This window comes from Narcine bancroftii, chromosome 3 (assembly GCF_036971445.1).
Source record: "Narcine bancroftii isolate sNarBan1 chromosome 3, sNarBan1.hap1, whole genome shotgun sequence".
NCBI lineage: Eukaryota > Metazoa > Chordata > Chondrichthyes > Torpediniformes > Narcinidae > Narcine > Narcine bancroftii.
The window spans coordinates 239,980,101-240,005,375 of record NC_091471.1 but is presented as its reverse complement, the minus strand read 5'-3'; the positions used below and the strand labels follow the sequence as shown (position 1 = coordinate 240,005,375).

The 25,275-nt window shown below is 47.8% G+C and overlaps 1 protein-coding gene across 12 annotated transcripts in view; it reads left to right on the top strand.

Moving 5' to 3' along the window:
• The window catches only part of smarca4a (SWI/SNF related BAF chromatin remodeling complex subunit ATPase 4a), a 131,412-nt gene extending 109,156 nt beyond the window's left edge, over positions 1-22,256 (top strand). For 6 of the 12 annotated variants that reach the window (XM_069927237.1, XM_069927245.1, XM_069927244.1 and 3 more), the window contains 7 exons: positions 4,125-4,343; positions 4,968-5,221; positions 8,193-8,301; positions 14,975-15,076; positions 17,005-17,134; positions 19,324-19,463; positions 21,488-22,249. In XM_069927237.1, the coding sequence (XP_069783338.1) occupies positions 4,125-4,343; positions 4,968-5,221; positions 8,193-8,301; positions 14,975-15,076; positions 17,005-17,134; positions 19,324-19,463; positions 21,488-21,520 (987 nt within the window). In that variant the 3' untranslated portion in view covers positions 21,521-22,249. Of the gene's footprint in view, positions 1-4,124; positions 4,344-4,967; positions 5,222-8,192; positions 8,302-14,974; positions 15,077-17,004; positions 17,135-19,323; positions 19,513-21,487 lie in introns of all 12 variants that reach the window. The other 6 variants (XM_069927246.1, XM_069927243.1, XM_069927239.1 and 3 more) reach the window with 4 other exon arrangements.
• The last annotated feature ends 3,019 nt before the right edge of the window (positions 22,257-25,275 follow it).

Genomic DNA, 25,275 nt, shown 5'->3' with positions numbered 1-25,275 from the left:
CAGTGAGGAGAAATCTTTCTAGCACTGTCCTTGCTGTTAACTAACTGTGACCAGAGCAAAGAACTGCACCTACAATCTTCTGACCTGCATGGTTCACTGGAAGAGTGTTTCTGTCTCCAGCTGAGGCAACAGCTTGGTGTTGTGGGTATGTTTCTGACCCTGAGTCAGAAAGTCCGAGCACGTAACCCAGAGCACTGTAGAGAAGAAGGTGCCCAGTTTCAGAAAAAAAAACAAAAGAAATTGTACTATTTTGTGCCTTTCACGTTGCTCAAATCAGCTCACAAGGGTAGTACTTTTCAAGTTTGTGAGACATTTGAGCACAGGAGGGTCCCTTGCACAGCTTGGGTGAACAATACATATGGCATAACACAGACAGGTGATTACAGAACCGTGCTGTTCGATCTCTACTGTCCACCCTAAGGACAGGCAGGGCTTCACTTTAGCACATTTACAGCTGAAAATTTGTAATTTTTAAACATTTAAATTAATTTTTTAATACTTAGACATACAGCCTTTCGGCCCACGAGTTCATGCTGCCCAATTACACCCAATTAGCCTACACCCTCCCCCCAGTACATTTTGAAGGGTGGGAGGAAACCCACGCAGACATGGGGAGAACGTACAAACTCCTCACAGACAGCGCGGGATTCGAACCTGGGTCCTGATTACTGGCGCTGACATATGTGGTACCCCATCTCCTCAGGGAAAATAGCCGTTTTACGTGAGTGAGGAGGACAGCAGTGTCACGGCTGCGAGAGATGAGATGTCAACAGGACGACAAAAGACAAAAAGTGGCAGCTCATTTCTGGCAAGGGAATGGGTGCGTGGACCTGAAAGGGTCAAGGCAGTCACATTCAAGCAGACCAGAAAGGGCGCTGGCCAGTGGACCACACGGGATGAATCAGGAACAGGAGGACCGGGCGCTGGGGAAATGAGGGCTGGAGGAATGGACCACCAGTGGAGCAGTGAGAGTAGGGTGTCTAGGAAGAGCATGGTTGGGTTGGCATGGACAGGAAATGGAGAAGGCAGCAGGACCAGGCCTGAAACGGGTACGGGAGCCTGTTGGCAGCGCAGACTAGATAGGGAGAGGTGGTCCTGAAAGGGTAAAATAGACAGAAACACGGTAGGAACTCAGCCGGTCTCACAGTATTACCGACATTTCGGGCCTGAGCCCTCTTTCAAGGTATGAGAAAGAGCAGCCGGAATTAAATAATGGGAGAAAAGCGGGGAAGAATGGGAGGTGGAGGAGGACAGACTAACGAACAAAAGGTGTTAATTGGATATGTTAAGTCAGTGGTTTTCAACCTTTTTCTTTCCACTCACATTCCACCTTAAGTAATCCTTATGATATAGGTGCTCTGTGATTAGTAAGGGATTACTTAAGGTAGTATAGACCGCAGAGCCCACCTCACTGACAAAAGACAAAGGAGGAAAAACCCAACACCCAATCCCAACCAACCAATTTTCCCCTGCAACCGCTGCAACCGTGTCTGCTTGTCCCGCATCGGACTTGTCAGCCACAATCGAGCCTGCAGCTGACGTGGACTTTTACCCCCTCCATAAATCTTCGTCCGCGAAGCCAAACCAAAGAAAGATGTGGGTGGAAAGATAAAATTTGAAAACCACTGTTTTAATCGTACCTAATGGACTTGTTATGTGCACGGTTTCTGAGCTCCAAAAGGAAATGGGCCAATGACAATTTTTCTCAAGTAAAATATTTCAGTAACAATTGGGTCTAGAGCAGTGATTCTCAACCTTCCCTTCCCTCTCACATCCTACCTTAAACAATCCCTTACTAATCACAGAGCACTGATGGCATAGGGATTACTTAAGGTGGGATGTGAGTGGAAAGAAAAAGGTTGAGAACCACTGCATTAAGAGGAAGGGCGAAAATTGATTTTGGCTCTGTGAAAGGAGATGGGGAAAGGGAAGAGAGACAGAGCTAGAGGAAAGGAGGAAGGGGGAAGAAGGTGGGGGGGTGGGTTTAAGGGAAACCAGAGGCTGATGGCCCAGTGGAGCAGGTTGGACCCAGTGCAGGGAAACCCAGCAAGTGCCAGTGGAACGGGTGGTGGAGGAGCGGGCAATGTGGGCTGCGAAGCAGTGGACCAGGCTTGGTCAGGGATGAACTGAAAGGAAGAACAGGAAACAGAGCCGACAGATTAATTATAAACCACCGAATAATGGTTGTAAAATGAGTTATAATTAAGAGTTGACAGATCAGTTTAGATACAGTTTAAAAGATGACTGGTGTGAAGAGTGGAAAGGTGGAAGGGATGTGGGCAGCTTGGTTGACGTGGACCAGTTGGGCTGAAGCACTTGTTTCCTTGCTGTTTAACCCTGTGGTGGAGTAGAGCCACTGCCTCACTGGTCCAGAATTCCGTTTCAATCCCCGTTGTCTGTCTAGTATTCCCTATGACTGCATGGGTTCCCCCCAGAGACTCTGCTTTCATCTCACCTCCCAAGGATGGGTGAGTTGGCCGCTCTAAATGGCCCCTGGCATGCAAGTAAGTGGGAGAGTCTGGAGAGAGTAGATGGGAATTGGGGGGGGGTGGGGTGGAGGAGATTAAAGTATGGGATTAGTGGGAAAGGTTGAATTGATGGGTTGAAGGGCCTGCTTCATGAGGTGGCCACTTGCTCCATGCTGTCCCTCCATTCAACAAGATTATGGCTCAATAAGATTGCAACCTGGAATATGGGTTCTGCCCAACTCCAGACAACCATTCACCTTTGCCCTTCCCTCAATCATACCTTGCCCATCAAGGATCTGTCTAGAAGCAAGAATGCTGTCAACCAAGCCCAACAAAATATGCTAAATTGCACAAGCAACTTTCAGATAAAACCCTGGTGATAATTTATCTCTCAGTATATGCCATTAAGGCAGATTAAGGTCAACAGAAAAACAATTGGAGATTATGATAGACAACTTCAAGCTGAACACAAAGATAATTTTAGATTTGCTGCATCATGTAGGAAGTTGGATAAATATTAAATTAACTTTGATTGAATTTACCATGTTTAATCGGTTCATGATGCTGACACATTGTGTCAGCTCAACTGACCAAAAAATGTTTTGCCGTTGATTTTCGTTTGTACTCGGCATCTGATGCCTCTCGTGTCAGTGTCCAGCAATAGTCGGCCAGCATTGATGGATTCCAGTTGCCCTGATCCTGTTTTCTACAGTCGCAATATCCTGATGAAACCTATCACCGTGTTCGTCACTGACGGCACCAAGATCAGGAGACGTCCAAGTGCGAATGCAGGAACTGACATGTTGCACTTTGTCTGCTTGAAGCATGTTGTCAATCTGTGGAGCTCTGTAGTTGCTAGGAAAATTCTCAACAACACCTTTAAATGCCTCCCAAGCATGCCCAGGCCTAAAACAACATTTGCATAGCACCTACACTAAGTGCAGGCCCAGGTGTGCTTGGACTGACCAAAACAGCTTGCTTTGTGAACAATATAAAATATGGCAGGAAATCTAAAAAAAAGTATGTGATAGGAAAACTTTGAGCTGATTTTTGTGGTCAGCAGCCCAAAATGCATAAAATACACTCAAAAGTGTTCAGGAAGCAAAATCTTCATCGTCCAGTGTAATCTGCAATGTTTCCAACACTAGGACAGTATTTTATTAGCAGCAAAAGTGCTTTAAATGTTCTGTGTCAATCTGCTATATAAATGCAGTTCCTTTTATTTTCTCCATGGGATACAGTTCCAGCCTTTACATGCACATCTCTTGCACGGATTCAGAACAGGAGACAGGGAAGGTTCGGATGGGAAATGGGGTGAGAGTGGGTGCTCAGTCCTGGGGCAGGGGACTGATCACGATAAGGTCAATAGCTGGCTGCATGAAGGTACAGACACAGAAACTAAGCCAGATGTTAATGAGTGATTCAATCAGTGCTTTCTTTCTCTTTTTACCTTTCTCACTCACTGTTTTCTTCCTCTTGCTTTTTCCATATCGTTTTATCCTCCTTTTACCCTTGTGGTCTCTCTCTGACCCTGTCTGTTTTTTTCTGCCACTCTCTACCTCTTCATCTCTCTCTTTTCCTTTCCCTTCCCCTCCCACTCTCCTCCTCCCTCACTCTCCCTCACTCCCCATCTCTCACTTTCTCTCCCTCTTGCAGCGGATGGATTTAGACCGGCGTCGGGAAGAAGCCAGGAACCCAAAACGGAGGCCACGGCTGATGGAGGAAGACGAGCTCCCGAACTGGATCCTGAAGGATGACGCTGAAGTGGAGAGGCTGACGTGCGAAGAGGAGGAGGAGAAGATGTTTGGCCGAGGATCACGGCAGCGCAAGGAGGTGGACTACAGCGACTCTTTAACTGAGAAACAGTGGCTCAAGGTAGGAGTGTGGGTGCGTGGGGACCCAGCCTGCTCAGCGGGCCTCCCTACACACAGGCATCACAGGCACACACGGACCTCTCGTGGCAGAGCATGCATGGAGTGAACCAGGCCAGCCAGACGATGAGGTGTCGGCTGTATCTGTGGTAGGACTCTGCGGCTACTACACACATAGACACAGAGGTTCATGTGCAGCACGTGTACGCGTGTGCGCACACACACAGACACACACACACACAAAATACATACATAAACATGCATACACAGAAGAATGACACGCACAGACACTTTCACACATAGAAGCACAGAAAGTCATGTGCGCTGAACAGAAATACACAAGCCTGCGTGCACACGAAAACACACATGCACAAGAAAGAATGAGTCGCACATACATACAAATACCACACACACAATTGTACACCTACAAAAGACACAAAAACACACACACACACACACACACACACACACACACACACACACACACACACACACACACACACACACACACACACACACACACACACACACACACACACACACACACACACACTCCCTCCTGAGGCCACTGGCTGAATAAGGTACCAAAAAGGACGGGTTTCATTGTATTCTCCTTCTCTCCCCACAGGCCATAGAAGAGGGCAACCTGGAGGAGATAGAAGAGGAGGTGCGGCAGAAGAAAGCCCGCAAGCGCAAGCGCGATGTGGACCCTCCGGTGATCATGGCAACCACCAGCACGCGCAGTGGCCGGGACAAGGAGGACGAGGAGAAGAAGAAGAAGAAGCGAGGACGTCCACCGGCTGAGAAACTGTCACCGAACCCCCCCAACCTCACCAAGAAAATGAAGAAGACTGTGGAGGCTGTCATCAAATACAAGGACAGGTTGGTGACGGGGGATGCGACACAGGCTGGCCCGGAGACTGGGTGGTGGGAGGGAAACAAGGAGGAGTCACCTGGAGCAGTTGGGCCACAGGACATCCAGGGGTGCTTCAGATACTTAGCCCCTGGGTGGGAGAGCTCGGTGGAGCCGGGGTGACTGAAAAATGGGGCTGGGATTTATCCTTCAGGTAGAGGGGTTAATGATTAGTCGCGTTGCTGGTGAGCAAGGGGATCACTGTAGCTTCCAATTAGACCATCACTGAGTAAATTTTTGAGGTTCCCTGGGGTCTTGGGGGAAGATCACAAAAACATTGGGTGCAGAAGTAGGCCAATCAGCCCGTCGAGTCTTCGGCGAGGACCAGGTGATCCCTCGTCCCTCTCAGCCTCACTCCCCGGCTTTCTCCCTGTAACCCTTGATGCCTTCACTCTGTCTTAAATGCACCCAACAACCTCAGTTCCACAGCTGCCTGTGTCAGCAAGTCCACAGACTCATGACCCTCTGGCTAAAGAATTTTTTTCTGCATCTGTTTTGAATGGACACTCTTTTATCCCAAAATTATTCTCTCCTGTCCTAAACTCCCCTACGGTGGGAAACATCCTTGCCACATAGAACTATGGAACATTACAGCACAGATAAAGGTCCTTTTGGTCCTTCTTATCTGTGTCTAATCACTTTTCTGCCTAGTCCCACTGACCTATACCCAGTCCATGGCCCTCCATACCTCTCCCATCCATGTACCTGTCCAAATTCTTCTTAAAGGTTAAAATTGAGCCCACATTCACCACTTGAGCTGGAAGCTCGATCCACATTCCCACCACTCTCTGTGGGAAGAATCTCCCCCTAAACTTTTTTATCTTTTACCCTTAATCCATGTGCTCTGGTTTATTGCTGGGGAGATTGAATTTAGGAGCAGGGAGGTTATGATGCAACTGCACAAGGTACTGATGAGACTGCATCTGGAGCACTACATGCAGTTCTTGTCTCCTTTCTTGATGAGGGATGGACTGGCTTTGGGGGCAGTGCAGAGGAGGTTCGCCAGGTTGGTTCCAGAGATGAGGGGGTTGGCCTACGAGGAGAGATTGAGTTGTCTGGGACTGAACTCGCTGGAATTTAGGGGATCTTATAGAAACATATAAAATTCTGAAAGACATAAGATAGAGATAGGCAAGTTGTTTCCATAAGTGGGGGAGACAGAAACTAGGGACACAGCCTCAAGATCCAGGGGAGTAGATTTAGGACGGAGATGAGGAGGAACTGCTTTTCACAGAGGGTGGTAAATCTGTGGAATTCGCTGCCCATTGGAGGTGACCTCAGTAAATATATTTAAGATAAGGGTGGATAGATTTTTACATACTTGGGGAATTAAGGATATGGGGAAAGGCAGGTGGGTGGAGATGAGCCCCTCGTCAGATCAGCCGTGATCTCATTGAATGGTGAAGCAGGCTCGATGGGCCGGACAGCTGACTCTGCTCCTATTTCTTATGTTTTTAATTCCCCATCCCATTCCCTTGCTGACATGTCTGACCATGGTCTCGTGCACTGCTAGACTGAGACCACCCGCAAATTGGAGGAACAACACCTCATCTTCAATCTGGGTATCCTCCAACCAGATGGTATTAATGTCAACTTCTCCTGTTTCTGTTAGCCCCTTCCTCCACAGAGGCACCCCCTCCCTCGATCAGTTCCCACCTCTCCTCTCCACATCCAGTTTACCCCTCTTGTCTGTTGCTCAGTGCTCCTCTCCTTTAACCTTTTAATTCCGGCACCTGACTGCTTTTTGCTCACACCTTGAGGAAGGGCTCAGGCCCGAATCATTGGTTGGTATATTTTTGCCACCTGTGGACACTGCTGAGTTCCTCCAGCATTTCTGTGTTTTTACTCCAACACAGTGCCTACAGACCTTTGATGTTTCACTCTGAGAGCTCGTTCCCTTGCTTCAGTTTTGCTGGCACTGGATTCGGATGTGATGGGCAGGTCAGGCACAAATGCTGATCCATGCAGCTCAAACCAAACCCCTTCCATGTGTCGAGTTTGTAAGAAATGGATCTGCAATGCAATAAGTGGAGAGTGAATTGCAAATTTAGTACCCAGTTTCAAAAGGGGGCTGTGTGGCAAAGGGCATTCAGAGCTAAAAATGGCCAAAGGGCCTTTATTGGAGCGTATCTTTTCTTCACTCTTGCTACAGCAATTTGCTGAGGACTCTTTTACACAGCCATTAAAAGACGGGAATTAACCGCCTTTTAACTGTTTCACTTACCTGTGTGAACACAACGAACGTGGGATGGGGGGGGGGGCGGGGGTTCATTTTCATCCCCTGTATTACCTACCAAGGTAGATTGTATCAGAGCTGAGATGCAGAGTTGCTGTGTACAAAGGTCGCACTGACCCAGCTTTTCTTGGTTTAGTGTGAATGATCCAACCTGGCTTTAAACACAGGTCGTTCACATGCCTATTAAGTGGGATCGCTGTGTAAAAGGGGTATCAGTGTGTGTTGTGTTGTCAAGTTTATCGTCATCTGACTGCACAAGTACAACCTGACGAAAGACCGTTCTCCGTCCTCGATGTAAATATACAGACACACAACTAGATATACCACAAATATAGACATGCAACACTTATGCGGGATAAGTATTCATATCTACTAATAAATAAATGCATATTGTTTTGTGAATATGAGAGTCTCGGAGGATCAGTGTGGCCAGTTCCTATGGTCATTCAGCATTCTCACTGCCCGTGGGAAGAAGCTGTTCCTCAGCCTGGTGGTGCTGGCTCTGATCCTCCTGTATCTCTTCCCCGACCGGAGCAGCTGAAAGATGCTATGTGTGGGGTGGTAGGGGTCTTAGTGAGAGTGCCCTGTTAAACTACTCTAATAATTCACTGCCAGCAGACAGAGATCTTTTCACCTCGCCCAACTCCGACTCCTGTGCAGCAACTGGCTAATAATTACACTCAATTTTTTTCTTCTTTTTAAAGTAGTACTGGCCGACAGCTCAGTGAAGTTTTTATTCAACTTCCCTCTCGCAAGGAGCTTCCCGAGTATTACGAGCTCATCCGCAAACCTGTTGACTTCCGAAAAATCAAGGTACACGTCATGCCACTGTCCAGTTGTCTGGTTTGTTGCCTGTCGATTTGAATGTGTGCAGTGTGCTGGGTTTCAGTCCATGACCCACAGCCCCGAATACACCACGTAAACCTCCAGTTCAAATGAAATTTATTAAATTCCGATATTCAGCATGTTAACAGGCCCTTCCCGCCCATTCGCCCGTGCCACCCAATCGACCTACAACCCCAGTATGTTTTGAAGGATGGGAGGAAATCCATGCATACACAGGGAGAACATAAAAACTCCTTACTGATGGTGCCGGATTCAAACCTGGTCGCTGGCGCTGTAACAGCATGGCACTAATCCCTATACTAAACAAGCCACCCCCTACACTAACCGTGTCCCCACTACACTAACGTGTCCCACCTACACTAACCGTGTCCCCCCTACACTAACCGTGTCCCCCTACGCTAACCGTGTCCCCCTACACTAACCATGTCCCCTCTACACTAACCGTGCCCCCCTACAATAACCGTGGCCTACACTAACCGTGTCACCCCTACACTAACCATGTCCCACCCTACACTAACCATGTCCCTCCTACACTAACCATGCCCATCCTGCACTAACCGTGTCCCCTCTACACTAACTGTACCCCTACACTAACCGTCGCCGACAAAAACCGTGTCCCCTCTACACTAACCGTGCCCCCTACACTAACTGTACCCCCTACACTAACCGTGCCCCCTCTACACTAACTGTGCCCCCTCTACACTAACAGTGTCCCCTCTACACTAACCGTGCCCCCCTACACTAACCGTGCCCCCCTACACTAACCGTGCCCCCCTACACTAACCGTCCCCCCCTACACTAACCGTGTCCCCCTACACTAACAGTGTCCCCTCTACATTAACGGGGCTCCCTACACTAACCGTGTCCCCCCTACACTAACCATGTCTCCAAAACTAAACGTGTCCCCTACACTAACTGTCCCCCTACACTAACCGTCCCCCTACACTAACCATGTGCCCCCTATACTAACTGTCCCCCGTACACTAACCGTGTCTCCCTACACTAACCATGTCCCACCCTACACTAACCATGTCTCCTACACTAAACGTGTTCCCCTACACTAACCATGTTCCCCCCCAATACTAACCATGTCCCTCCTAAACTAACTGTCCCCCCTACACTAACCATGTCTCCTACACTAAACGTGTCCCCTACACTAACCATGTCCCCCTACACTAACCGTGTCCCCCCTACACTAACCGTGTCCCCCCTACACTAACCGTGTCCCCACTATACTAAACGTGTCCCCTCTACACTAACTATGTCCCCCTACACTAACCGTGTCCCCTCCACACTGACCGTGTCCCTCCTACTCTAACCGTCCCCTACACTAACCGTGTCCCCCCTACACTAACAGTGTCCCCTCTACATTAACGGGGCTCCCTACACTAACCGTGTCCCCCCTACACTAACCATGTCTCCAAAACTAAACGTGTCCCCTACACTAACCGTCCCCCTACACTAACCGTCCCCCTACACTAACCATGTGCCCCCTATACTAACTGTCCCCCGTACACTAACCGTGTCTCCCTACACTAACCATGTCCCACCCTACACTAACCATGTCTCCTACACTAAACATGTTCCCCTACACTAATCATGTTCCCCCCAATACTAACCATGTCCCTCCTAAACTAACTGTCCCCCCTACACTAACCATGTCTCCTACACTAAACGTGTCCCCTACACTAACCATGTCCCCCTACACTAACCGTGTCCCCCCTACACTAACCGTGTCCCCACTATACTAAACGTGTCCCCTCTACACTAACTATGTCCCCCTACACTAACCGTGTCCCCTCCACACTGACCGTGTCCCTCCTACTCTAACCATCCCCCACACTAACCGTGTCCCCCCTACACTAACCATGTCCCCCCTACACTAACCATGTCCCCTACACTAACCATGTTCCCCTACACTAACCGTGTCCCCTTCACACTGACCGTGTCCCTCCTACTCTAACCGTCCCCCCACACTAACCGTGTCCCCCTACACTAACCATGTCCCCCCTACACTAACATGTCCCCCCTACACTAACCATGTCCCACCCTACACTAACCGTGTCCCCGCTACACTAACCGTGTCCCCTCTACACTAACTATGTCCCCCTATACTGACCGTGTCCCCTCCACACTGACCGTGTCCCCTCCACACTGACTGTGTCCCTCCTACTCTAACCGTCCCCCACACTAACCGTGTCCCCCCTACACTAACCATGTCCCCCCTACACTAACCATGTCCCCCTACACAAACCGTGTCCCCTTCACACTGACCGTGTCCCTCCTACTCTAACTGTCGCCCCACACTAACCATGTCCCCCCTACACTAACCATGTCCCCCTACACTAACCATGTCCCCCCTACACTAACCATGTCCCACCCTACACTAACATTGTCCCCGCTACACTAACCATGTCCCCTACACTAACCATGTCCCCCTACACTAACCGTGTCCCCTTCACACTGACCGTGTCCCTCCTACTCTAACCGTCCCCCCACACTAACCGTGTCCCCCTACACTAACCATGTCCCCTCTACACTAACCGTGTCCCCCTACACTGACCGTGTCCCCTCTACACTAACCGTACCCCCTACACTAACTGTGCCCCTTCTAATCTAACCGTATCCCCTACACTAACCGTAACCCCTACACTAACTGTACCCCCTACACTAACCGTATCCCCCACACTAACTGTGTCTTCCCACACTAACTGTACCTCCTACACTAAGTGTCCCCTGTACACTAACTGTACCCCCTACAGTAACCGTGTCCCCTGTACACTAACCGTACCCCCTACACTAACCGTGTCCCCTGCACTAACCGTGTCCCCTACACTAACCATGTCCCCTCAAAACTAACCGTACCCCCTATACTAACCGTGCCCCTTCTACACTAACCGTACCCCCTACACTAACCGTACCCCCTACACTAACCGTATCCACCACACTAACCGTGTCCCCCCACACTAACTGTACCCCCTACACTTACCGTGTCCCCTCTACACTAACCGTACCCCCTACACTAACCATGTCCCCTACATTAACCGTGTCCCCTCTACACTAACCGTACCCCCTACACTAACTGTGCCCCTACTACACTAACTGTACCCCCTACACTAACCGTACCCCCGACACTAACCGTATCCCCCACACTAACCGTGTTCACACACACTAACCGTACCCCCTACACTAACCGTGTTCACCCACACTAACCGTATCCCCCCACACTAACCGTGTCAACCTACACTAACTGTAGCCCCTACACTAACTGTACCCCCTACACTAACCATGACCCCTCTACACTAACCGTGCCCCCTCTACACTAACCGTGCCCCCTCTACACTAACCGTGCCCCCTCTACACTAACCGTGCCCCCTCTACACTAACCGTGCCCCCTCTACACTAACCGTGCCCCCTCTACACTAACCGTGCCCCCTCTACACTAACCGTGCCCCCTCTACACTAACCGTGCCCCCTCTACACTAACCGTGCCCCCTCTACACTAACCGTGCCCCCTCTACACTAACCGTATCCCCCACACTAACCGTGTCCACCCACACTAACTGTACCCCCTACACTAACCGTACCCCCTACACTAACCGTATCCCCTGCACTAACCATGTCCCCTCTACACTAACCGTACCCCCTACACTAACTGTGCCCCTTCTACACTAACTGTACCCCCTACACTAACTGTATCCCCCACACTAACCGTGTCCCCCCACACTAACTGTACCCCCTACACTAACTGTGTCCCTTCTGCACTAACTGTACCCCCTACACTAACCGTGTCCCCTACATTAACCGTGTCCCCTCTACACTAACCATACCCCCTACACTAACTGTGCCCCTTCTACACTAACTGTACCCCCTACACTAACCGTACCCTCCACACTAACCGTATCCCCCACACTAACCGTGTTCACCCACACTAACCGTACCCCCTACACTAACCGTATCCCCCCACACTAACCGTATCCCCCCACACTAACCGTGTCAACCTACACTAACTGTACCCCCTACACTAACTGTACCCCCTACAGTAACCGTGTCCCCTCTACACTAACCGTGCCCCCTTTACACTAACCGTGCCCCCTCTACACTAACCATATCCCCTACACTAACCGTGTCCCCTCTACACTAACCGTACCCCTTACACTAACCGTGCCCCCCCCTTTTGTCGTTGGGTACTGTGAACACTTGTATCTAATGTCATTATTGTCTCTTTTCACTTCACTTTAATTCAATTAAGTTATTTTTATAGTTTTTCTTTACAAGTATCCGTTCTGCTGCCCCAAGTAAGAATGTTGGTGCACATGTACATTGTACAGTGCGTATGAGAATAAAACCACCATCATTCTCATCTGTCCTCCCCAAAGGTGAAGTGAGCACAAGGTTGGCTTCTGTCCAAATCAGGGATGGTGCTAACATCGTGTGCCCAGTCTGCTACTAACAGTATGTGCCCAATGTATACTCCCCGCCCACACTTGTTCACTCCCTCCACCCAGTATTTGCCATCTGTATCATTACGCAGCAGCCATTCTCAACCTTTTTGGCTTATGGCCCTTTTTGAACTCTGCTCAAAATTTCTGGGACCCTTCCCTGTGAAGCAGTCAAGTTTTGGTCTCTTCCATACTTCTCCCAACTACATTAAAAAAACATGTAATAACAGCACGATTGGCATAGCGGTTACCAAAACGCTGTTACAGCTCCAGCGACCAGGACAGGGATTCGAATCCTGTGCTGCCTGTAAGGAGTTTGTGTGTTCTCCGAGCACTCCAGTTTCCTCCTACGGTTCAAAACGTACCTGGGGTGTAGGTCAATAGGGTGTAATCGGGAAACTCGGGCTCGTGGGCCGAAAGGTCCTGTTACTGTGATGTATATCTAAATTTAAATTTTAAAAATAATTGAATAAAACAATATTTATTTTACGTGAGGCGAAAAGAAAAAAAGGCGTTTGAATGTGCTGTGGCCCCTGGTGGTGGGGGGGAGTGGTGTGTAGTGTAGTGCACCCATTGTGAATGGCTAATCTACAGGGTGCACTGTGGCCACTCACTGAGACTCCTGGGACAGTCCCTTCCATACTGCCCATCTCCACCATCTGGAAGGACAAGGGCAGCAAAAGCAGGGGAACACCACCTCCTGGAAGTTACCCTCCAAGCCATGCACTGTCCTGACTTGGAAGTATCTCACTGTTCCTTCACCGTTGCTGGGTCAAAACCCTCGAACTCCCTCCCTCACAGTATTGTGGCTATGTTCCCCACCCCAAGGACTGCGGTAGTTCAAGAAAGGCAGCTCACCATCACTTTCTCAGGAGCAATTCATTCATTCAGATGCCTCGCTGTTCGGCGTGGGTGATCATGTCTCTCCATCTGTCACGATCTCTGACCCTCCAAATTGTAGTTGTTGCCTCCCTTGTTCTCCTTCAGAGAAGGCTCCATCTTTGAGCTGAGACCGTAGTCGATGTTGAGGTCAGGATTACACAAGGGAAAAATACTGAAGTGGTTTCCCCGTCGCCTTCTTCAGTTGCAGTGTCCGTACTGAATGGATAACCCTGGCATCGATCAGCAGATTCATCTGGCCAGCATTTTTAATTTTACAACTGTAAATTCTGATTTGTAGAATCTGCTTGTAAAAACCATCCACCGTCTGCATTCATGGCTTCACGACACCTTGCCCAAGGATGATGACCTGTAGGCTGTTGGACAGGAGGAGCACCTTACACCTCCTTTTGCCGAGCAATAGCCAGTAGGAGCAATTAGGAATGGCTAATTAACTCAGCATACACCCCCTGATGAAAAGAAATCCATTGCATACTGTGTTCATAGGTGGAGGTAAATGCCCCATTTTATCAATACATGGCATGGACAAATGTTTATTGGTACATGTCTCAAGTCTACAGTATGTGCAAAAGTTTATTGTTATATTACACAAGCAGGTAATATATTTCCTAGTCTCTTGATATGTGACACAGACCATTGAATAATGCATGACCCTCCAATAGGATGATATTTGCCTGTCCCAGTGTCGTATTTAAATTTTTTCTTTTTTTTTTCAATTTAGACATACAGCAAGAGCCCGAATACCCCAATTAATCAACAACCCCTCTACGTTTTGAAGGGTGGGAGAAACTGGAGCACCCGCGGAAACCCACACAGGTCACGGGGAGAGTGTTCCAACTCCTTGCAGACAGCGTGGGATTTGAACCCGGGTCGCTGGCACTGTAACAGCGGTGTGCTTAACCATGCCACCCGTCATGTCCTTTCACGACTAGGCATTTAACATTCCACAGCTATGTTCATGGTCCAAACCTCCTGCTACTTTAAGTTTTATTTGACGCTTGGGGGATGGGGTGTGCACAATGCGGAGCAGCGCTGGACCAAGCACTTCTTCCTTCCTTTTGGGTTCAGTTGGGTGACTTTGTTTCTGCAAAGTGGTGCTCTGTGTGCGCGCGTGCATGTGTCACCCTGCAGAGAATCGGTGAACCTTGCCCTGGTTTCTGAGTGAGGTTATAAACTGTTTGGAACTGTACGGCCTTGGGGTGCAGGATAGTGAGAGGGTCACTGCACTTCCCTGGAAGGGCGGTGTAAATCTGTGGAACGTGCTGAGGTCGAGCTGACTGCCTCCTTTCTCTCAGTAGGAGCGGATCCGTAACCACAAGTATCGTAGTCTCAATGACCTCGAAAGAGACGTGATGCTGTTGTGCCAAAATGCACAGACCTACAACCTGGAGGGTTCACTGGTGAGTGGCAGAAAACCTTTTGTAATCATAGGCGTTCCATGTGTCTGTGTCATCTTTCAATGAAAACACAATGTTGGAGAAGCTTAGCAGATCAAACAGTGCACCTTATATAGCAGAGATACAGATACATAATCTATAGCAAGGATTCAACCATGGTGTCTGCAGACTTTCATGTTTTACTTGCAGCTTTCAATGAACTGAGCAAATTAATTCCACTTCTTCTCCGTTCTTTCCCCGTAGTCCCATAAAAGATTCCTTCTTGCATATTTATCAAATTCTCCTTTTACAAAATGCTGACGGGCGTTGCATTCCAGACCGTGACAGCTCGCTGAACCAGCAACAGGGTGCTGGAGGAACTCGGCAGGAGAGGTAGCGTCCATAGGAAAAAGTGTTCAGTCAGCGTCTCAGAGTTGGGGCTCTCTGTTGAGGCTCATCATTCCAGCATCTGCGGGTTTTAATGTTTCTTACAACAACCCGCTGCAGAAAGTGGGGAGCTCATCTTCAATGGTTTTGCTGCTCATTCCCTTAAAAGTCCCTCCTCTGGTTAATAACACTGGACAACAAAGTCTTTGCTTCCTGAACACTTTTGGGTGTATTTTATGGATTTTGGGCTGCTGATCACAAAAATCCGCTTCAAATTTCCTGTCATGAACCGTTTTTTAGAAAAAACCTCTTTTTGTGATTTCCTGTCATATTGTAAGTCTACTAGTATATTGCCCACAAACCAAGCTGTTTTGGTCAGTCCAAATATGCCTGGGGAAGCACTCAGTGACCCCCTGCTATGTAAATACCTTAGTCCTAGGCATGCTTAGTCATGATAGATGCAAATAGGCTATAAAAGCAGCTCACATATGCATAAGCTGTGCATTACATTGATCTAGATTGAACGCATGTTGTTGCACATGTTCTTCAGGCAATAACAGTGAGTGTACTTAACAATAGTATTTATTTTCGTCAGGAAGATTCAATACAGCAGAAATGTCTCGTCAATGTTGTAACAGTTACGTTACATTTGTGGTAAGTGCTAACTTAAGCCCCAAAGATGCAGCTTGACTGCACTTATTAAGGAAACTTATGAGCTCTACTTCGGTTGTAAAATTGGTGACCAACACAAACCCTGGGCTCCTCACATCTGTTGTGCAACATGTGCAGTCAACCTGAGAGTTTAGCTCAGAGGTACAGTATGCGATTAAACTTGTTAAATTCAATAAAAGTTTATTTGATGTTTCTCCAAGTTCCCATGTGTTGCAGAAAATCTGAAATTATCTTTGTGTTCAGTTTGAAGTTCTCTATCATAATCGCCAGTGGCTTTTTAGGAAGCGAACCTCTGGAAAAATAACTTGTTGTCGAGTGTAATCCTCCTGCCACTGCCAATGGTTTCCAACAATCCACCATTTCCAAAATTCTCATAATTTTAAGGCCCTCTATTTAATCTCTGTTGGGGAGGAGGTGGGGGGGGGGAATAAAAAACTGTTGGAAGTTTGGGGTCAGAACCCATCAAGACTGAGAGAGCAATCTAGAATTAGCACTTTTGTGCAATGCAAGGCATCTCGACCTTTTTTTTCCCCCACTCACATACCATCTTAAGTAATCCCTTACTAACCACAGAGCATCATGGATAAGGGATTACTTAAGGTGGTATGTGAGTGATACAAAAAAGGTTGAGAACCACTGATGTAATCCATGGATGCTGCGTGACCTGCTGAGTTTCTCCTGCATGTATGTGCATTGCACTAGACCCCAGCATCCAAAGGTTTTCTTATTTAACTGAACCAGAGAGTTGCTCTGGTGGAGAGCCGACATGGACAGGATGGAACAAATGGCTTCCGAAGCTGTAACCGCTCTTCCCTGTGTTGTACAATCCTAATTGTTTGACCGCTGCCAGTTATTCCACTGCTAATAGTATCCCCTTTCTGCCCCCCTCTCAGATCTACGAAGATTCCATTGTGCTCCAATCCGTGTTTACCAGCGTAAGGCAGAAAATTGAGAAGGAAGAAGACAGTGAGGATGATAGTGAGGAGGGAGAGGAGGAAGAGGAAGAAGGGTCGGAGTCAGAATGTAAGACCCGCGAAGAGCTTGGTGTCCACCTTGTCTAAGGAATTGTTGCTTAGATTTTCTGGCCCCCCGGTTCATGCACCGTGTCCCGTCCACATCCACACCAATCCCATCAGCTGGAGTGTAACCGGGAACGGTGAGATGAAGTGGGATGGCTTCACCCGCAGAAAGCTGACATGGAGGTGATGATCAGGACCAGGGGGATTGCTGCCCTCTGCTCTGTCACTATTGGGAATTCACAGGACAGGAGTATATCACGGGAATGATCTGCTCACCACCGTTAGGAAATAGAACAGGACATTACAGCACAGTTACAGGCCCTTTAGCCCAGGATGTTGTGCAACCCATATATACTGAATACAGTACATTTCCCCATATCTGAAATGCTTGGGACCAGACTTTGTTCTTTTTGTTTTTTTTTGGTTATTGGAGCAAATCCCAAAGACAACATAGTCGAAATGATCTCTTAACGAATAAGGAACAAAAACACAGTGAATCAAAGTAATAATATAGCCTTGTGCGTCAAAACAAACAACCTACCTCGTGGGAGTCGGGACTGCAGTAAGTAACCATATCTGCATCGTCGGGAGTTCTGATGGACGGCCGGGCCCGAGCAATGAGTCCGCATTCAAGGCTTCAGGAGAGCGGGGTGGCCAGGGCTGAGGTGAGAGACTACGGTTGACTAGTACACGAGATATATGGAAAGTACCAGATTTTGGAGCTAAAAATAGGTGGTCGACTTTAAAACAAATATAAACCAAAAATATACAAAACCCTCCCTACCCCGTAACCCTCTATTTTTCTTTTGTCTGTGTGCCTAAGAGTCTCTTAAATGCCCCTATTGTTCCAGCCTCCACCACTACACCTGACATTCCAGGCCCCCACTACTCTCTGTGGAAAAAAAAACAAAATGGTCCAATGTCATGAGGATAGTGTCAGACTGAGAAAACACTCGCAGTGTGAGGGAGTCTGGCGAACAATGGATATCCTAGCTGAAGAGAACAAGGGGAAACGAGGTGGATTAATGACTTGGATAGGTTAAGGAATGAGAAAGTTCAAGGTTGAGGAGATGCACGTGGCTTAAGGAATGCTTTGTATATTCCAGCTGGGTCACAAGATCAAGATATCCAGCTTTAGGGAAAACTCTCCGGCTCCAACATCCACCGTTTTCTCATTTCTCTGATCGTTACAGATTTATCCTGGCTCTGAAGAGAGCACTTGAATGAGGAAAACACTAAAGTGCTGGCGAAACTCAGCAGATCACAAAGCGCTTTGTGGCAAAGATACATAATCAATCATAGAATAGAACATCTCAGAAAACAGGCCCTTCATCCCTTCTAGTGTGTGCCGAACTATTATTCTACCTAGTCCCACTGACTTGTACCCAGACATACCCCTCCCATCCGTGTACCAAATTCTTCTTAACTGTTAAAATTGAGCCTGTATTCACCACTTCAGCTCGTTCCACGCTCCCACCACTCTCTGTGTGAAGGAGTTCCCCCTAAACTTTTCCCCTTTCACCCTTAACCCATCCCCCTCTGGTTTGTATCTCACCCACCCTCAGTGGAAAAAGCCTGCCTACATTTACCCTGTCTATACCCCTCATAATTTTGTATATACTCATGTAATAGTCGAATTTTGTAGACCAATTTTTAGGGTAAAATTTGACCGTTACATGCATTTTGACCCCGGTAAGTATTTGCGTCGATGGAAGCATCAGGACTTCCAATGGGTGGGTGGACGGGCGGTAAGTACACGTTCAGGACATAGGGAGTTCTAGTGGGTGGGCGGCCAGCGCCAAAAATAAGGAGGGTCGATCTTTACACGCAACATATGGAAAGTGCCAGAATTTGGGGCCAAAAATAGGGCAGTCGACTTTTACACGGTATATATGCGGTACCTCTGTCACGTTTTGGGCCTGAGCCCTTCATCAAGGTCTGAGTTAAAAGGAGGTAGGCGCCTCTGAATACCTTGACGAAGGGCTCAGGCCTGAAACCTTGGTTACATATCTTTGCCATACAGGACACTGTGTGATCTGCTGAGATTCTCCAGCATTGAACTACAATCACAGCGTCTTGCAGACTTTCTTGTTTCATTTGGATTAGGAAACTGCTTTGTGATCCTGTTTCTTCCTCTCTCTCTCTCTCTCTCTCTCTCTCTCTCTCTCTCCCCCCCCCCCCCCACTCTCACAGCTCGATCAGTGAAAGTGAAGATTAAGCTGGGCCGGAAGGAGAAGAGTCAGGATCGAGGAAAAGGGCGGAAACGCTCCAGCCGTGCTTCCAAGTCCAAACCTATTGTAAGCGATGATGACACGGAGGAGGAAGTGGATGAGGTGGGACCCAGTACCTGAGCCCGTTATTGCAGAGTTGCCATTATACAAAGTTGAGTTTAAGACCATGATACGGGAACTCCAGTATTGGGTGGTCAGTAACCTCCTCCATGTTGACCTTGTGTGTTCAGGGTTGTAGCTTTGAATAGTATAATTTGAATCACCAAATAGGGTTAACATGTGACTTAAGCTTTTCTGTTGTAATGTGTAACAATGGACTTTGTGAAAACCAGTCATCTTGGAGATGAAAAAAAACCATGGTCAGATAATTTGTCACATTGATGCTTTTTGGCAAAGATGTGGAAATGAGTCCCACAGTGTGGAAACAGACCCTTTGGCCCAACTTGTCCCTGCTGACCAAGATGCCCTACCCATATCTCTCTAAATCCATCCTATACATGTTCCTATCCAATTTTATTTAGACACACAGCACAGTAACGGGCCCCTTGGGCCCACAACCCCATGCTGCCCAATTAATCTATAATCCCCGTACGTTTTGAATGGTGGGAGGAAACTAGAGCACCATGTAGACACAGGGAGATTGTTCAAACTCCTTACAGACAGTGCTGTATTTGAACCAGGGTCACTGGTGCTGAAATAGTGTTGCGCTCACCGCGCTGCCCTTTAGATTCTTCCACATTCAATAGGACCCACCACCTCCGGCAGCCCGTTCCGTACACGTACTACCCGCTGTGTGTAAAAAAAAAAAAAAAAAAAAAATTATCCCTCAGGTTCCTGTCAAATTTCTCCCCTCTCACCTCATCTCTGGTCACCGATTCCCCTGCTCTGCTCTGGACAAAAGACACTATGTATTCTCGCAATCTATTCCGCTCATGATTTTATTCACCTCTATGAGATCACCCCTGCACTCTAAGGAATGAAGCTCTCGTCTGCTCAACCTCTCCTTGTAGCTCAACGCCCCCCCCCCCCCCCCCACCCCTTCCCCGGGTCCTGGTTTGCATCCTCGGAAATCTTTAGCTTGTCCACAAATTGCACCTCTTATCTTCAAGGTAGAGTCATGGGATCTTTCAAAGTTTAGATCGCAACTTAACATTTCATGCAAAAAGGAATGCTACACATCAGTGAAGGACTTCCTCAGCATTGCCATTAGCGTCACTGGGGGGGGTTATAACCACACTGGGTGACCCCAACAGAGGGGATGACACCAAAATGAGTGTGTATAAAATTTTCGTGCAGTGTTTCAGCAGAAATTTATTTTTTTTAATAAAAATATCCCTGTAATTAGTTATAAGGAACAAAAACATTTCATCAACCCAGCTTATATATACCTACAAGGCTCATTAACTCGATACTCATTAACTTTTTGAACCTTCTAATGTGCTCTGGTCAGATTCCCTGCCCCTGGACATACAAGGAACACACACCTGTTTCTTCTGTGCTCAGTAGGCTCGTGCACTCAGTCCAATGGTGGGTGGGGGGGAGGGGTGGTGACACCATAAGTACTGCACTGGGTGACACCAACTCACTGGGTATTACATTGATAAACCTGGATTCTTGGGCTCTGAGTGAGATCCAAGTCTGAAGTGGGATCTCCCTGACTCAGCTGAGTCATTATAAGCTATGGTTAAGCTAATGGTCAACTCGACCCACTTGTAAAAGGGTGCAGCAAAGTACAGGCATCGTAGGGGTGACCAAAATCACTTATCAAGATATTAATTTAATTTAGATATACAGCATGGTAACAGGCCCTTTTGACCCATGAGCCCGTTCCGCCCAATTGCACCCAATTGACTTGAAGGATGGGAAGAAACCAGAGCCCCCAGAGGAAACCCAGACAGACGAGGGGAGACGTACAGACTCCTTACAGACGGTGCGGGATTCGAACCCCAGTCACTGGCGCTGTAATGGCGTTGCGCTAACCATGCTGGCCTTTCATTTGTAATCACAAGTGGAAAATCTGTGAGTTTCACAAAGGACAGCCGAAGAGCGAAAGTGAGAGATTGCAAAGCTACCAGGATTATCTTGAATGGAATTTATTCATTTTGTTTGTTTATCTGCATTTTCAGGAAAGGTCAGGAACTGGTACAGATGAAGATTAAACTCAGGATAACATTCCACGTTGGGATCTACACTGGGCTTGTCATCCTTCTGAAAGCGACTGTGCGATCTTCTCGTACTTGTGTCCAGCTAGCAGTGTAGTGTACGTTCTTAGTAAACGATGTAATCTTGCATATTCATAGCAGCAGAGGAGAAGGCGTGTAGGATTATCGACTTAGTGACTCGCTGTGTTGAAGCTGGTCATGATCACAAAGGCATTAAAGGACCAGTCTTTTCCACGTCGGCATTCCTTGTGCAAGGAATGTTAACTCAAGACATAGCTGCTAATTCCAGCCATCAAAATCTCTCCCCTTCCCATTTGCCCTGCTCCGTGTACTATATAGACCATTTGGTTAATTGTTACATTAATTAAATTAACCAAATGGGGTTGAATTGGGGACGTTGACACTAACTCACAAGTTAACCCTTTCCTGATGGATGCACAAAAAATGGCAACATGGAAAAGTCTGGTCCGGAAAAGAACAAAAAATCACGAAGTTGGGAATACTTGATTTTTCTAGACGTTTATTTTGTTTCCTCCCTCCGTGCGAGCGCAGTCAGTCACATGCAGTCCTTGCCTCATTGAACTGTGACTTGTGTAAGCATGCGTGTAGGAATTCATTCTCATCACTGTACTGTATTTTAAACAGGTCAAAACCACCCATTTACGCAGACCTAAGGGAATTCTGTACTGTCATTATCACTGGACAACAATAAAATAAATACTTGACTGTGTCTGATATATCCGTGTGTGTGTGTGTATGTATGGGTCTGTACATTTGTGCACACGTGTGAACGCGTGTAGGATTATCAACTTAGTGACTCCCCCTTCCCATTTGCCGTGCTCCGTGTAACATATAGTCCATTTGGTTAATTGTCACATTAATTAAATTAACCAGATGAGTTGAATTGGGGACGTTGACACGAGTGTCTGCATGTGGGTGTGTGTAATAACATAATTCTTTGATGTAGCAGAATATTTCAATGCACTTTTCAGGAGGGAATAAAACCAAGATTGACAATTATGGTTATAAATGGCCAAAGACTTTGTTCCTCAGGAGAGGCAAGGTTTTGTAGAGTTCGTGGGGGTCAGGCACCTTAAAAGTATGGTTTTTCATGGTGGAGCAACTCCAATCAGTAAGGTGCGAGGAATTGGAGATACATGAAGGGTCCTGGAGGTTATGAGGAGAACGTGGAGGATGAGGATTGTCCATCATGTCTCTGCAGGCCAGTGAGCTCAGGGTTAACGGGAGACTTGGCAGGGCCCGGTTCAAGGAGCAGAGCAGACCATAAGATCATTTACAGAGAAGAGATTTGGAAGGCAGCCAGGAGAGCTTTGAAATAGTCATCTCAGATTAACAACTAAAACCTCTGAGACAGAGATCAGCACTTCCTGCATGAATGCAGCACCCTATTTACACCTAGCTCAATGCTAATCTTGTGCTCATGTCAAATGAGACGTGGTATCAGGGCAGCAGTTGGAGGTCAAAAATAAAACCAAAAACTTCTGAAAAGCGCACACCAGTTTCATTTATTGTTAGCTCCGGGGTCTTACTGTGTGGCCACTGTGATTCCTACATTTCAAAAATATTTCACTGGCTGAATGTGCACACGTAGGCCTCCTGCTCTTATTTGTGTAGCTGTAGCCAATCTATACATATTATATATATATATATTTATCTGGCCATATGTTCACAACACTCGAGGTGCTGTGCTCCTTGACAATCTGAGAAAAGATTACAGAGACAGGTAGAAGGTGCAAAAAGAACTTGCAAGTATAACGAAAAGGTTTATAAATATCAAGAAAGGCTGGAGAGGCAGAGAAACTTTCCTGGAAGCGCAATCAAACCGATGGAGCCCTTTAAGGTTATGAAAGGAGATCCATCAGGGGAGAGAGAACCAGATAATGTTCCCACAGCAGACTGGTCTGACTCTGGTCCTCGTTGCCCAAACACACACCTGCTTGGACTGACTGCTTTATTCGAAGGGGCGGCAGAGCTGGCGTTCTGCACTGGAGGCACATCTATTTATGGCAGGGGTGGCCAAACTGCAGCTCGCGAGCCACATGCCTGACATGAATGTGTGGCTCACGGAAGTACGTTGGCTGTACAGTGTTAGTGGGGATGGCTGGTGACCACGTGATTGTGGGGCTTGTGGCTGTGATATGGGCAGTGAAATTAGTGGGAATGTAAAGGTGATCCAAGCTCCTGATGCCCTAGCCACCCTCCCATCCGAGCTTCTGACACATGGCCTCCCTCCCAACTGAGCTCCTGACACCCCGGCCACCCTCTCATCCGAGCTTCTGACACCCGGCAACTCACCCATCCGAGCTCCTGACACCACAGCCTCCCTCCCATCCCAGCTTCTGACACCCAGCCATCCTCCCATCCCAGCTTCTGACACCCGGCCTCCCTCCCATCTGAGCTCCTGACCCCCGGCCTCCCATCTGAGCTTCTGACCCCCGGCCTCCCTCCCATCCGAGCTTCTACCACCCGGCCTCCCTCCCATCTGAGCTTCTGACACCCGGCCTCCCTCCCATCTGTGCTTCTGAACCCCAGCTGCTCTCTCATCCGAGTTTCTGACACCCGACCACCCTCCCATCCGAACTTCTGACTCCCGGCCTCCCTCCCATCCGAGCTTCTGACACCTGGCCACCCTCCCATCCGTGCTTCTGACACCCGGCCTCCCTCCCTTCTGAGCTTCTGACCCCCGGTTTCCCTCCCATCCGAGTTCACGATTCCCCGAACATTACTTACCAAAATAGTAGCGAGTAATTGTCAAACCCCTAAATTTTACCCTAAAAATTGGTCCACAAAATTCAACTATTATATGAGAATATACCGTAGATGTACTTTTTGATTACTGAAACTTAAACAAATAAGTTTAAAAACTATATACATGAATAAATATTATTATGTAGACGTATTCCTTAATGTTTATAATTTTTGTTAGTATGTGATTCTTGTGTTAAGCAGGTTTGCCCCTCCCCCCCACTCCCCCCACCCTGGTTTATGGGGTCTATTCTGTGAGCAGGCCCTGACCATGGAACATTTTGATGGACATTTGACGTTGCCTTGCACAAAGTCTTTCCCTCATCAGGGTTGGTGACTTCATTTGAACGATTTGAATCCCTTTGAGAACAATGAGAGGCCATTCGTGGACAGCATCCAGCCACTCACCGACATTCCACTTTGCAGGCTGAGCACTGTGGCCAGCAGCAGGACAGGAGGTCTCCTCGGGTTTCACCTGACGTGTCCACATCCAAGACCAGTAGAACAGAACGCAGGGAGTTGCTGATTGTTCTTGGAATCTCGAGGAGCCTCAATCCAGTCCAATGACTCTGCTTCTCTGCACAGACTCTGCCTGCCTCGCTATTTCCAGCATCCTCTTTTAATGATACATTCCCGGCACTTCCAGGCTTTCACTTTAGTTCGATCAGAAGTTGGGGTTTTTTTTGTACTGGACAGAGAAATTATTTCACAGCAACAGACTCCTCCCAGCACGGTCACCCTGCTCCCAATTCACCTGTGTGAGATCACGCACCTCCAGTTGCAAGCACAGTTACTTTCCTGCCATTCTCGTCATTCCTGAACGAACCTCACGCAAGTAAAATAATGTTGCAATTTGCTCTGCTCTGCCTGATCTCTCCCTGCACTCTGCTTTTATTACTACACATACAGGGCCCTCGATAATGTTTAGGACAAAGACATTTTTTTCCCCTTTATTTGCTCCTGTGCTCTACAGCACACATGTCAAA